Here is a 15,782-nt window from a genome sequence, read left to right as displayed (position 1 = left end):
AAATATATACCCCTGACTCCATCAAAAATGGAGGTTTGACTTTCAAACCGCAAGGTGAAAATGCAGTCATGGTAACGGAGGATTGCTTTCATGCGCTTTGCGTCTTGATGTCCGATATGAACAGCGATGGAAACTGAAACCGCCGAAATGCCAGCCTGTAATCTCGTGAATATTTAATCACACGTGAACGAGGGCTTCACCTTGAAAAGGGAGCGACAGTTTTCCAATAAAATATCAGGTTTAAAAAGGTGTCTCTGCGCTGTTCAGCTGTCAGCCAAACTAACTGAGGCTGCAGAACATCGGCAGCAGGTTCGAGCTATCTTAACCTTCCTGTTGTACTCAGGGTCAAAAATGGCTCTTGTCCTCACTTAAACAGCAGTGAAAACCCCCTAAATTTCAATTTTTCAGCATTAAAATGTGATGACCTTTCCCAGAGTGACTCTACCATTAGAAAAAGTTAAACACTGCCCTTTTTTATATTTTTATAAAAGTCACACACCATCAGGGTACAAAGATAGTCTTATGAGTCTTTTTTAACCATGAAGTTCTGAAATCTGAAGCGAGTGAGGGGTGAGTGAGTGAGTGAGTGAATGCATGAGTGAGTAAGTGAGTGAGTGTGTGAGTGAGTGAATTAGTGAGAGGGTGAGTGAGTGAGTGTGTGAATGAGTGAGTGAGGGGATGCGTGAGTGATTGTGTGAGTAAATGGGGGGGTGAGTGAGTGAGTGAGTGAATGCGTGAGTAAGTGAGTGAGTGTGTGAGGGAGTGAATTAGTGAGAGGGTGAATGAGTGAGTGAATGAATGAGTGAGTGAGTGTGTGTGAATGAGTGAGTGAGTGAGTGAATGTGTGAGTGAGTGTGTGAGTGAGTGAATTAGTGAGTGTGTGAATGAGTGAGTGAGTGAGTGAGGGGATGCGTGAGTGAGTGTGTGAGTAAATGGGGGGGTGAGGGGGTGAGGGGATGAGTGAGTGAGTGAGGGATGCGTGAGTGATGTGTGAGTAATGGGGGGTGAGGGGTGAGGGATGAGTGAGGGTGAGGGGGTGACGAGTGACTGTTTCGGCGCAGGACAGTAGGCCTACCGGGGGGCGGATGGTGCGGTTCTCGCGGCTGATGTGGTGGACGATGCCGGAGATGCAGAGGGGCCCGACGAAGCCCAGCAGGTCGGCCAGGAAGCGGAAGGTGATGCTGAGGATGAGGGGCCTGCCGAAGGCCTCGCGCAGGGCCCGCCAGATCCACTTGGAGCCCTGCGGCTGCACCGAGCTCTTACCCTGGGGGGGGGGGCGGGGGGAGAGGGGAGGAGGAGGGAGGGGGGGGAGGAGAAACAGAGAAGAATCTACTGTAACATAATATAACATAACATAACGTAAGACGAGAACAGGCCATACAGCCCAACACTGCTCGTCTATTCCTACCACTAAACTGTACTTAATGCTTAGTTTACCTAAAAGCTAGATAGTATCTAACACTGTATCAAGCCGGGCCTTAAATTTCCCCAGTGTTTCTGCCTCCACTACATGCCCAGGCAAGCCATTCCACACATTGACCACTCTCTGTGTGAAAAAAATATTTCCTAATGTCTGTGTGAAATTTACCCTTTGCCAGTTTCCATTTATGCCCCCTCTTTTTGCTAACCAAACTCAACTTGAATAATTTCCTGTAGTTCTCTTTGTTAATCCCTTTAATAAATTTAAAAGCCTCAATCAAATCCCCCCTAAGTCTCCTTTTAGTAAGCTTGAAAAGTCCAAGCATCTCAAGCCTTTCCTCATAACACTTATCTTTTATACCCGGAATCATCAGCCAGGAAATTAGTCAAATCCGGTATGTATTATAAAATATTTAAATATTTTAACTACTTACAGGCCAGTTGAAAAAAATTTCCTGTAAACTACGGACTTATTTTAAAGGAACAAAATAAATAATTCATATGATTTTATGTTCTGGGTAATAGCGTGTTGCTTTTAAATTCTCTGGGACCTGCAGGAAAATTTTAGCATTTTCCTGGCATTTATCGAGTTGACATTTTAAATTCATATTTGACCCACATCTGGGGGTTAAAAAGCACATAATGCTGCCCATTGACAATTCATTTATGGCATTTAGCAGATGCTTTTATCCAGAGTGACTCACACAGATCACCATCTTTTTACATCCAATACATTTCGACACAACGATGTTTGCCAAAGCAGTTCACGTCAAGTGTGTTGCTCAAAGGTACAACGGCAGCACCCCCCTGCCAGGAATCAAACCTATAACCTTGGAGTTAGGAGCCCACATCCACACCCATTATGCCACTCTGCCAGTGACACCAGTCACACGTATTCCCCTAAGCCATCATCGCGTGATAACCTGGGTGGATGTCCCACCTGGATACCCAGACGACTTGCTCAAAACCTGGCAGAGAAACAGCACTGAGACTGACACCCCCAGCAGGGAGCAGCAGGTGAGCAGCAGGTGAGACAGCTGTCCTGTTAGCTCAGGTAGTGCCTAATGCGCTCGGTCCTGATAGGGCTCATTCCAGAGCCCCCCGCTGTCATCCCATCACCATGGAGACGAGTGTTCCAACAGCTCAGAGCTACCGCCTGACGCGACAACTCACAGCAATAACACAGCAACTCTCTCTGAAGGTTTTCATTAAACCTCAATACGTTGTGTGTGTGTGTGTGTGTGTGTGTGTCTGTGTGTGTTAGGACTGGCAATGATATAATTGAAATTCATTTTCATTCTCAATATTTGTCCTTACAGACATGGAACGCACTGCAACATACTGTAAACGTAGCGACATTTTTCAAAAATAAATGGCAAATACCTTTCACAGCAATGCATTACAAAAAAAAACCATATTGCAATATCTGAAAGTGGTTTTTTATATCACTTAAGTACATCAGTATTTTTCCAGCCAATGTGTGGAGCTGTCAGCGGTACGGAGTTGGTTCATACGCTCGCCTGTCCTGCCGGGTCTGTAAACTGGGTTAAGCAAGGCGGCTCCTGCAGTGTGTAATCCCAACATCTGCTGTCCCCGGCGAAAGTCCCAGGCCTCTGCCGGCCCCCAGGGGCCTGACCGCCGTCCAGGGGAGAACAAGCAACGTGTCGGCCATGACGCAACTCCCTGCCTCACGCACACGCACACGCACACGCACGTCATTCACCTGCACGTCAGACGTGACACCATAGAACCCCCCCCCCCCCCCGTGTGCATGGCCACAGGCCACCTTTCCCATGACAGAGAGAGGTTCTTCACCCCCGTCTGGAGGAGGTCAGAGGTCGGCCCGTTCACAGTGGACGCTCTGGCGTCTCAGAAAGCGGATGTGGGGTGTTCGCCCGTGACTCCCCCCCCCCCAGCTCCGTCTGCGCAGCGGAAAAAGTTCAACTCTTGAACCTCCCCCCCCCCACCTCACGCACAGCACACACACATCTGACTGGGAACTGACAGCTGTTAGCTTTCTGCTTTTTACCCCTGCATGGAAAAGCCAGTGACATCAGTCCTGGGGGGGGGGGGGGGGGGTTGGGGGGTTGGGGAATCAAGACTGCTATTTCCCAGAACATAAAATTATATGAGTGAATAATTTTCTCCATTGCTGCTGTGGTAGGATCCCCTTCGACGGGAGGAGGATCTTGGAAAGCCGCAGCTCCAAATAGGATCGTCTGAACGCGACGACGGATAGCTGCTGCTGGAGACGGCAGCTGTAACTCAAAACCGGGGCCCCAGGCAGACTGCCGAACACAACCCCGTAATTTACGCCACCAATAAATTTTATTTGCTCTACGGAAAAGCCATTAGACCGGATAATAAACTCCTGAGATCCTGAGCCTAAATCAACTGTTTATTCTAAAACTGCCAATAAGAACACGGTCCGGGCAGCAAAAGGTCAAAGCTCTCTGTAACTGTGACCAAAATTAACCAATAAACCTGTATTTAATCAACATTTGTCCTTTGGATTAGCATATACTGTAAATACAAGCCTTACCCTTTTCATTCCTCACAAATAAAGTTTGACAAGATTCTCAACTCATCAAGCTGTGTTTGTGAAGAAAAAATGAAACATTTGCATTTCTTTCTGCTTCAAGTTCAAATTAAAGACAGAAGGTAAAGTTAAATCAGGATCTACTGTTATATCATGGGCTCAATTGTAGACACAGTGATCCATGTATTCTTTATATATTTTCATGTAGTTTGTGAATTTGTATGTATTGTATTTTTATGTTTATATTGTGCATATTGAATTTTCTTATTTGCTTCTTACATATTTGTAAATATCAAATGGCATGTATGCTATTACATTGCATGTATCTGAAGGGCCCATTGCAAAATGAAACAGATCCTGATGAATTAACCAACTATTCTTTTCCCCCCACAGCCTCATTTTCCCAGATTGCAATGTCTGGTTTATGGATCGTCGTTGCACTGAGAGAAAGAAATGCACTATGGGAGATTTGTAGTTTCAGTATGCCAAACAGGAAGTTTGAGTCTAGCGAAAAGTGTTTTTTTTTTGTTCATTCTTAGCTCAAATATTATTATTTTTATCTGGAAAAAGATGTGTATATGCCATTCTTGGCATACCAGTAGGAGGGTAGCCACATAAAAATATTGAATGTGGGTAAAAATTCCCCTGAATTTGTCCACTGAAGCTGACCCATGCAGTCTATCATAGCCCAGGCTCAGTATTAGCCTGCGCCGCTAAGGCTACACGACAGGCTGCTATATTTGTCCGAGCGAAACAGAATCACTTTGTTGATAAGGTCAGCCTGCTTCCTGCGTTCTCTGGCTTAAATCTCCCCGTTCAAACACACTCAACTGCCAACTGCAGTAATGGAACGATCGGGGGTTTAGCCAAAAAAGCAAACAGGAGATATTACACCAAATGACATTCAGGGGTTCACGAGATCTGTCTTTTACAAAAACGGTCATTTCTCCACGTGTGGTTTTTGTTGTTGTTTTTTGTTGCGTATGCATGACCTCAGAATTCCTTATGCTATTTGTATTGACAGAGTTATTCTAATTCATATTCTTCACGGATGGATCAAATGACCACCCAAACTACCAGACAAAGTGTTACACAGAAGTGACACATTTTTTAAAAAAGGTAACATTTTACGAAGCGAAGGTGAACTCGTGCTTAGTAGCAGAGCGATGCGGAGACCCCGTGCCCTACCCGCTGCCTCTCGAAGGCCCTGCGCAGACGCAGGTAGTTGGTGAGCGCCCGCATGGCGATGGGCAGCCGGCCGATGACCTTGATGTCGATGGGGCGGCGGTGCGCGGAGGTGATGAAGGTGTTCATCCACCAGTAGGTGGCCTTGGAGAGCAGGTTGACGAAGGGCTGCAGGAAGCGCACGCCCAGGTCCTGCAGGTCCTCCGGGGGCTTCACCTCCGTGGGGTGCCTGAAGCACACGTAGCGCTGCGCGGGGGGGGGGACGCCCGCCAGGAGCCACCCGCCATCCGCCAGGAGCCACCCGCCAACCGCCACCCGCCATCCATCATCCGCCAGGAGCCACCGGCCACCCGCCATCCGCAAATCCATCATCCGCCAATCCGCCATCCGGCACAGCAGCACAAAGGCATATGGAGGAGAGACACACACAAACATACACGCACACACGTTCACAAGAGAATTAATATACACACCTACATACACACACACACACACACATTCACGGGAGAATCTAATACACACATACACACACACACGTACACACACACACACAAACACATTCACAAGAAAATAAATATAGACACACAGACACATTCATGAGAGAATACATGCACACTGACAACCACACACACACACACGCACACACAGGCATGCACACACGCAAAAAAATACATTCAGAGACACACAGACACACAGACATAGACACAGACAGACACACACACACAGACACACACACACCACTATCCTCCCACACAGGTGAGAAGTGAAGAGCCAGTCATTTGGCAGCGATAACCCTGCTTTTGGGGCCCTCGATAACATCCGCAAAATGAGCCACATCAAACACGCCAGCGGGACGAGGAGAGTGCTCCAGCTCTGATAAAGACAGACAGGGGGCCCGCGTGGCACCCTCCAAATTACCAAAAAAGAAGTAATGACCCGTCCCGCAGAGAATGCCCGCGATCGCTACCTCTAACGCGAGGGAGACGGAACACAGCGCATCAGGAGCTACCGCCATTAGCGCCATTACTGGCGCAGAGCCTGCCCTCGAAGGCGCGAGTGTCAGCGACTGCAGCGGGCGCGCACGCACAGCCGGGCCCGCCAGACATCTGCTTGGCAGCCACGTCCCTTTCAGCTGGTCGTAAAAAAGACGAGGCTGTTCTGGCAGCTTCGCTCGCTCCCTCTCCTCCGCACAGCGGCGGGCTCTCCAGACCACGCTGCTTTTCGGGCCTCTTCAGAGAGACATCGCTCAACCTGCGTCGTCAAGACAACTCGAGCGGCGACTCGGCAGTGACAGCCGGTGATTGTGGCCCCGCCTCTCTATGACATCATAAACATGATTATATGAGTCACATGAAAATGTACTCAGTTTGTTTCCAATCATCATCATCATGACAACAATGGCTGACTGATTATGTTCAGAGATAAGAGGAAGTTCTGGACAGGCAAAGATCAAACAGGAACTCTATCAAGCTTCATAGAGGAATACAAATAAAATAATAATATAATAAAAATAAAATCTTCTTGCTGTGAGGCGACAGTGTTACCCACTGCACCACCATATATACATACATACGATAATGGATATACAACTATCCTGAAGTAAATATGGAATGCACACACACACAAACACACACACACACACGCAAACATATATGAACATATATACATTTTTACATATATACATATTTAAATATACAACTACCTTGAAATGAATATGAATAAAGGACATGGGTAAACTCAGGGACAGACAAGTAGAACACCCATCTGTTTTGGAGCCAATACTCAAAAGATGAGCGAGCTTCAAGTGGACATTCCAATCGCTCACGTACAGTAAACATCCTTCAGCATCTTTTTTCCATGACTACACAAGCCTGTAATCACAGTATTGTTTTTTTTCAGCACATGTTGACATTTATAAAAGTAATTATTCACTCGATTATTCACCCATTATTGCTTAGCAGGGAGGCAGATTGAAGTGCCTTCACATAATAACCAATTTGTTATGATAATAACCCGTTTTTGACAACAACGGAAAAAAAAATCAAAATAGAACCATATTATTCTAAGCTCTTGAGTGATGCCATAGCTTCCTGGTGCATTGTGGGTACTGCAAAGTTTTGGACTGGCTCCAAGAGTGCTATTCTTTCCTTGCTGCTTGACAGATGCTAAAACGTGTCCTTCACAGGCTCTATTGACTAACTAGCTGGCCAACTCCCACGTACAATTCCACACTCTCTGCTCTACAACTACAGGAGGATCCGGCTGAAAACAGGAGTTTCCAGTGCTATGTAACAGCTAATGGATGTTCATGAGAAGGTTTTTCATGAATAAAGGATGAAAGGACAAAACCCCCCACAATGCAACAGCACTGTCCTTTCAGGCCACGCCCCCTTTACGGATGCTCATAGGATATATCAAATCAGAACGCTTCGCGCTGAAAAGGCAGGGAGCCTGAGCTACAGACGACTCTGAGCAGGACTGTGAATAGCGGCTGCGATGCAGTCGGTGCAGTCGGTGCAGTCGCTGCAGTTGCTGCAGTCACTGCAGTGGGTGCAATTAGTGCAGTTGCTGCAGTTGCTGCAGTCGCTACAGTTAGTGCAGTCACTGCAGTGGCTGCAGTCGCTGCAGTTAGTGCAGTTGCAGCTCCAGGAGGCCGAGGCCATGGGGACGCCCGCGAAATGGAACAGCGCTCTAACCACACATCGCCCAGGAGCACTCACCGCGGAGCTCCCATCAGGGCTGTTAAAAAAGACACAGCTGGGCGGGAAGAATGACTATTTCTATTAATTTAACTCCCCGGTAATTGGATTTATTTGAAGCCTTGGTTCCTGTGGTGCTGCAGAGACTCCCAGAGACACGGGCCGTGTTTGGGGAGCTGAATTACTTCAGCAAACAGCCAATGTACGTAAACAGCATAGCAGCTTAAATTGGCCTCGGGCTCTAGTTGCATTGCAGCTACCGCAAAACCCCTGATTCAAACCTGACCTGGAGCAGAAACAAATCCAATAGCACAATAAAAAAATAAGTGAGCAATCTCAGCTCAGCTCTGCGGCAGCATCAGAGAGAAGGAATCACAGGAATCAGGAATATTAGCTTGCGGGCTCCCTATCCGGAGAACGGTTAGGGTAGCACAATCACAGCATCACGCCAAAAACCACCACAGGGGCGGCTATGTTTAGTAGCAGGAGAAGCTCTATTTCAATCAAAGAGTCCCTGGAGGTACACTTGGGGAGAGGAAAAGTACAGCTATTTTTTTTTTTTTTACAGTAATTCACTGCAATATTGTATTTAGCTTCCTGCTAACTCTGAAAAGCCCTCAGCATAAATCCAATTTTTTTTAAAAACCCAACGGTATTGTAATGCCTCAACCTCTACTATCAGCAATTTTGGATATATTATCAAAAAATGCACATGCACAATGCACAGATGCTTCTTAGGTATATCAGAAAATTCAGCAATTCGGTGCCATTGAATCAATGCAGGCAGCAATCTCTCAATCTCTTTATCAACTAAAGCTGGCAGATAACACTGTTTCTTAACCGTGCAAAGGCTTTGACTACTCAGTGTGAATGTAAGCCAATGAAAAATGGAAAGTTAATATACTGAGGGGTTTATCTTTGCCAAAGCAACGGGCATCACCATGTTCTTCAAAAGGGACTTTTTTTTAAACCTCAGGATTTCCCCAAACACATAACTCCTTTTCTGCAAACTGAGCCACTTTTGTCTGAGTGAAAAAAAGAAGAAGAAAAAAAAAACGCTCGCAATTTGTATTTAGACGGAGATTAAACTGCGTCCTGCAAGAGCACTTCACCTGATTATTTAGCCCTGAAGTGGCAGACGCCAGTCGTCAAGGGGCCACAGGTTTAACTCCAGCCCCGGAGGGCTGCAGTCCCAATGGTTCTATTTGTGCTTTAGCGTGGAAGAGCACTTAAATTAAGACACTGATTGACTAAAGACTCCACTCCACACACCTCATTCTTACAAGGGCTAATTTGGCAGTCAAATGAAAGGAAAAAAGAGAGAAATCTGCAGACGCGGTGCAGCTCGAGAGGACTTGGAGTGTGGCACCCCGGATTTAGCTATGAAATCAGCATCAGGCACGAGTCTGGCACCCTGAAATCCAGAGCTGAGCTGCTTAAAGAGCTCCAGCACACATACACCTGCTTTCTGTTCATTATCACCACCTGAAGCGAAAAAATGCTTCTGTTTTTCTTTTCAGGAATATATCACGAACCCTTTCGCCTTCATCGCCACCACTGTCCCAGCGGAATAAAAAACTGAACTGAGACACGGCTGCCAAGCCTACCCCAACCCTAACTCAACCCTAACTCAACCCTAACCATAATCTGAGCACTAAAACCCAACTGAAACCATTGCATTTATTACACATTTTGTATAGTCATAGGTAGACATGCTACTAGAGAAAATTTTTGGTTCATTCAAAATCATTAACAAACCCATGTCCTAACCTTTCTTCAAGCTGCTGAACACAACCGTAAACTTGCCTCAACCCTCAGACTTACCGTTTTCCTAACCCTAACCCTAACCCTAACCCTAGCTGAAACCTAGTTTGAGCCCTAAACCCTAATTGAAGCCATTGGTACCTTTGAAAACACCAGAAAACCCATTTAAAATGGATGGAAAATATGCTAAATATGATGAATACAATAATACAAATGCAAAATAATATGTTTGATGTCATTTAAAAAACAAAAATGTTTTCCCTAAAAAAATAAGCATTTATTACACATTTTCTATGGTCATAGGTAAACATGCTACTAGAGAAAAAATTTTTGTTCATTCAGAATCATTAGCAAACCCATGTTCTAACCTTTCTTCAAGCTGCTGAACGCAACCGTAAACTTGCCTCAACCCTCAGACTTACCGTTTTCCTAACCCTAACCCTAGTTTGAGCCCTAAACCCTAATTGGAGCCATTGGTACCATTGAAAGCATCAGAAACTCATTTAAAATTGATACAAAGAACTAAATTTCATGAATACAATAACACAAATGCAAAATAATATGCTTGAGGTCATTTAAAAAACAAAAATGTTTTCCCTAAAAAAATATGCATTTATTACACATTTTGTATAGTCATAGGTAGACATGCTACTAGAGAAAATTTTTGTTTCATTCAAAATCATTAACAAACCCATGTCCTTACCTTTCTTCAAGCTGCTGAACACAACCGTAAACTTCCCTCAACCCTCAGACTTACCGTTTTCCTAACCCTAACCCTAACCCTAACCCTAGCTGAACCCTAGTTTGAGCCCTAAACCCTAATTGAAGCCATTGGTACCTTTGAAACCATCAGTAAACGCATTTAAAATTGATGGAAAATACGGTAAATATGATGAATACAATAATACAAATGCAAAATAATATGTCTGATGTCATTTAAAAAACAAAAATGTTTTCCCTAAAAAAATAAGCATTTATTACACATTTTGTATGGTCATAGGTACACATGCTACTACAGAAATTTTTTTGTTCATTCAGAATCATTAGCAAACCCATGTTCTAACCTTTCTTCAAGCTGCTGAACACAACCGTAAACTTGCCTCAACCCTCAGACTTACCGTTTTCCTAACCCTAACCCTAGTTTGAGCCCTAAACCCTAATTGAAGCCATTGGTACTGAAAACATCGATATCATTTAAAATTGAAAGATAAATATCATGATAAATAAACAACAAATATGCTGAGTCATTAAAAAAAATGTTTCCCTAAAATATGCTTATTACCTTTATGCTAGTGACATGCTACTAGAATTTGTTCATTCAACATACAACCATCCTACTCTTCAAGCTCGACCACGAACTTGCCGCAACCTCAGACTACGTTCAACCCACCCTAGTTTGAGCCAAACCATGAAGCCTGGACCTTGAACATCAATAAACGCATTTAAAATTGATGGAAAATACGGTAAATATGATGAATACAATAATACAAATGAAAAATAATATGTTTGAGGTTATTTAAAAACAAAAATGTTTTCCCTAAAAAAATATGCAATTATTACACATTTTGTATGGTGATAGATATACAAGCTACTAGAGAATTTTTTTGGTTCATTCAAAATCATTAACAAACCCATGTCCTAACCTTTCTTCAAGCTGCTGAACACAACCGTAAACTTGCCGCAACCCTCAGACTTACCGTTTTCCTAACCCTAACCCTAGTTTGAGCCCTAAACCCTAATTGAAGCCATTGGTACCATTGAAAACATCTGATTACTCATTTAAAATTGATACAAAACGAACTAAATATCATGAATACAATAACACAAATGCAAAATAATATGCTTGAGGTCATTTAAAAAACAAAAATGTTTTCCCTAAAAAAATATGCATTTATTACACATTTTGTATAGTCATAGGTAGACATGCTACTACAGAAATTTTTTTGTTCCTTCAGAATCATTAGCAAACCCATGTTCTAACCTTTCTTCAAGCTGCTGAACACAACCGTAAACTTGCCGCAACCCTCAGACTTACCGTTTTCCTAACCCTAACCCTAGTTTGAGCCCTAAACCCTAATTGAAGCCATTGGTACCATTGAAAACATCTGATTACTCATTTGAAATGGATGGAAAATACAGTAAATATGATGAATACAACAACACAAATGCAAAATAATATGCTTGAGGTCATTTAAAAAACAAAAATGTTTTCCCTAAAAAAATATGCATTCATTAGACATTTTCTATCGTCATAGGTATGCATGCTACTAGAGAACAACGGGTCCAAGGTCAGCTGCCACCCTCCAAAGCCTGCCCACCAATCACAAGACAAGCAGCCCTGTACCTGCACAAACAAAGCCAGGTGATTGGCTTTGAAAACACGGGATTAGCGTGGCGGAGTGGATCAGAGACAGCTGTGACATCAGCGACAAGGTCATCGAACAGAGACTCCGCAAACGCTGAGATTGCTTTCTCGTTAATTATCTTTCCGCATGACCGTTTCATGCACCTCACTTAGTCAGGACTGAGCAGCATTTCAGTCACAAAACACTGAAGAATTAATTTCATATGTAATATGGGTTGTTCGCGTTTGGTTTTTTCATGAATTATTTATACCCTCGTGATATCCGAAAAGCAATCATCACCGGCGTCCTTCTGACTGAAGTTTATAGGTAGTTGCAGATAGATTAATTGGCACAGATGGATTTATTTGGGCGATATTCTGTGCCAGGTGCATCTGCCCATCCCTGGTTTTAATCATGTTTTACCTGAGCCTATTTACAGCAGGGAGCCACAACCCTGGTCCTGGGGAGCTGGACGGTCTGCTGGGTTTCATTGTGATTGGCTGCTGATAATAACCTTGCTCGTTTGTTGGGTCTCAATTGGCTGTAGTTTTAAGATGAAAACAAAAAACCAGCAGATCCTGTGGCTCTCCAGGACCAGGGTTGAGAACTCCCGATATAAAGGCTGTGTTGTCTATTGCGAGATATTCTTCTAAAATTCTATTTAATTCCTAAATGCACAAGGCCATTACCATGCCCAAGACATAATGATCACAGGCATCTTGAATCATATTAGTTTTCTTTCATTTAATGGTTCACATTGTGCAGTCTCTTGCAACTGAAATTCATTAACTGCCAAATCAATAGTATCACAGCATTTTACTTCGAAGTTGAAGACCTCAAGACCTCGATTAAACGCCTGCGGGCGTTTAATCGATCGCAGAAACACTGATGCAATTGGTGAATTAAATGATGAAGACCAGGTCCCCACAGGAATAGGAAGGAACTGACAGGTTGTATACGGATGGGAGACCTGTGCATAATTACAACCTCTGATTATCTGAGCACTGTTCCCCAGGAGCCAGTGTGCAGTAATCAGAGTGACAGACGGAATCAATCGGCTGGTCTGGCCTGCGGCCTCAGCATCCTGAGGTAACATATGATCCAGGGAGCAGGCTCAGAGACTGCCTCTGGCTGCATCACTGCAGGACAGGAGGGACAGAACTGCCCAAACTGCATCTGCTCTACTCACTGCTCAGAGGCAAAGAGCAGCAACACACACACGCGCACACACACTCTGCATATATGGACTCACAAACGCAGACACACACACACACACACTGTACACGCACACATACACACACACACTATATGCTAACACAAACATACACACTATGTATACACACACTATACTCTCTTACACACACACACACACTATGCATACAAACACATACACACGCACAGTGATCCATCCACACACAAACACACTCACACACAGCGACCCCTCCACACACATACTCTCTCTCTCTCTCACACACACATACACACACACACACACTATGCATACAAACACATACACACACACAGTGATCCATCCACACACAACCTCACACACATACTCCCTCTCTCCTCCACACACACACCACTACCTCCAACACAACACACACACACACACACACAGTGACCCTCCACACACACAACACACACACACAGCGACCCCTCCACACACATACTCTCTCTCTCTCACACACACACACACACACACACAGTGACCCCTCCACACACACACACACACACACACACACAGTGACCCCTCCACACACACACACACACACACAGTGACCCCTCCACACACACACGCGCGCGCTCACCCGGCCCGTGATGACGTTGATCTCCACAGCGAGCAGCAGGCCGTACAGCAGCACCAGCAGGCCCGTGAGGCAGAAGCGCAGCTGGCCCAGACCCACGCCGTGCGCGTTGTACTTCGCAAACTTGATGGTCTTAGTGACGAAGGCCAAGACCCAGTAGATGAGCAGTGCTGTGGGGGGGCGGGGGGGGGGGGGGGGGGCAAGAGAACACAAGTAAACCAAATCGATGAGGAATAGCCTTCCCTCATCCAGTTCAGCTCTGACACTGATAGAGAAACTCAGCAATCCAGACGCAGGCTAACGCTCTGTTAGCACTGGTCTGCCCACCTCATGGCCATGCACCAGTTAGCCAAGAAACACAAAGGATCATGGGAGTGACTCCTGATGGGTTCAATCCTGCCAGAACCCCCCATCCACCCCCTCCCAACAAGCAACTTTGGTTCTGCTTGGAAACTATTTCTTTTCTTTTTGGACTAATGGACTTTTTTCCCTTCAACCCTAACCGTGTGTGTGAATAACCCTGTGCAATGAAATGAAATGCGGCAAGGTAATGACTCATGCAGCAAAGAGGGCAGGAGGACGTCATCAGGATGACAGCCTGTGGAACAAGGGCAGGAGAACGTGGCTAGGACTACAGGCTATGGAACAAGGGCAGGAGAATGTTGCCAGAACTTCAAGCAGTGGAACAAGGGCAGGAAAATGTTGCCAGAACCACAGGCAGTGGAACAAGGGCAGGAAAATGTTGCCAGAACCACAGGCAGTGGAACAAGGGCAGGAGAACCTAGAACAGGACCTTGGGCACGTCTGGCTGAAACAAACTCTCCACATTTAGGCGCTCTGTCGGTGACTGTGCTAAACTTACAACCACACTTAATGCAAGGGCACTTAAACCCTCACCACGACCTCCAGTTTGCAGGGACCTATAATAGACCATGTAAATATTAATTTTGTGATACCATTATCTCGCAGAGAGAGGCCAGCTGTTGGTGGGACAGTGAGAGGACATACTCAGCTGTTGGTGGGACAGGGAGGGGATGTACCAAGCCAGCTGTTGCGGGGACAGGGAGGGGACATACCCAGCAGGAGTTTGGGGAAGTTGGACGTCTCGATGTTGTGATAGTAGATGATGGATGTAATGGCGGCCATGAAGGCCAGTCCTGCAGGCATGTAGAGGTGCAGGTGGTGAGACTGAGTGAACCTGGAGAGAGAGAGAGAGAGAGAGAGAGAAGGTTAATACATACGCAAGCAAGCGCCCATGCACACACACACACACACGTGCACACATACTCACACACAAACTCACATAAACACACACACACACACACAATAATAGGTACAGCTGAGACAACATAAGTCACATGACAGTTTAAATATTATGCCTCTCGCATTGAAAAGCAGCAGATAAGATCCCAAAGAGATAGCACCCTGTGGCACACAGTAAACACTGCTGCTAATGTTAGCAGCTAATGAGCCTTATTTTAATGCTACACACACATGTTTAAATTCACCTTTCATGCAGCCTGATACTAACAGCTAATACTACTGCTCTTGCTCCCTGGTGACATTGCTAATTTGGTTAGCTGCTTAGTGACCCATGATTTGTCGTCATTCACAGTCAGAATACATCCACCGTGTGTTATTATCGATAAGCTAGTGAATGATAACGAGCAGCAAAATGGGGAGACGGAACACTTCCTGTCTTGTAAATCTGGTTTTTGATTGTTCCTCCTGAATTACAAGAATACCAAGTTTAAATCAGGATTAGCGATTAGCATCTGATCCTCCTTTAATTGCGACTTTCTCCTCTGGCAGGTCCGTGAATCTTCGTGAATTTCAAGCTAAATCATTTTAATTAAAATTTTCATCACTAAATAAACTTCACCACTAATCTGAGATCTAATCAAAGTATTTTAATAAAACCCCATTAAGTATGAAATGTACAACTGCATATAACCAAATCTCTGTGTTGTAACTACAATGATCTAATCCAAACACATTAAAGTCAATTACCCACCACCTGCGGCTT

At 44.8% G+C, this 15,782-nt stretch overlaps 1 protein-coding gene across 1 annotated transcript in view; it reads right to left on the bottom strand.

Annotated features, from left to right (window-relative positions):
• abcc8 (ATP-binding cassette, sub-family C (CFTR/MRP), member 8) overlaps positions 1 to 15,782 on the bottom strand; it is an 85,001-nt gene that overhangs the window by 57,433 nt on the left and 11,786 nt on the right. Inside the window, exons 4-7 of the mRNA XM_064312111.1 lie at positions 14,833 to 14,954; positions 13,760 to 13,926; positions 5,147 to 5,389; positions 1,076 to 1,264 (exon numbers count right to left, since the gene is read on the bottom strand). Coding sequence (XP_064168181.1) covers positions 1,076 to 1,264; positions 5,147 to 5,389; positions 13,760 to 13,926; positions 14,833 to 14,954 — 721 coding nt within the window. The remainder of the gene's footprint in view (positions 1 to 1,075; positions 1,265 to 5,146; positions 5,390 to 13,759; positions 13,927 to 14,832; positions 14,955 to 15,782) is intronic.

This window comes from Anguilla rostrata, chromosome 16, assembly GCF_018555375.3.
Source record: "Anguilla rostrata isolate EN2019 chromosome 16, ASM1855537v3, whole genome shotgun sequence".
Classification (NCBI taxonomy): Eukaryota; Metazoa; Chordata; class Actinopteri; order Anguilliformes; family Anguillidae; genus Anguilla; species Anguilla rostrata.
The sequence above is the reverse complement of the archived record's forward strand: the minus strand, read 5'-3'. Positions and strand labels throughout refer to the sequence as shown.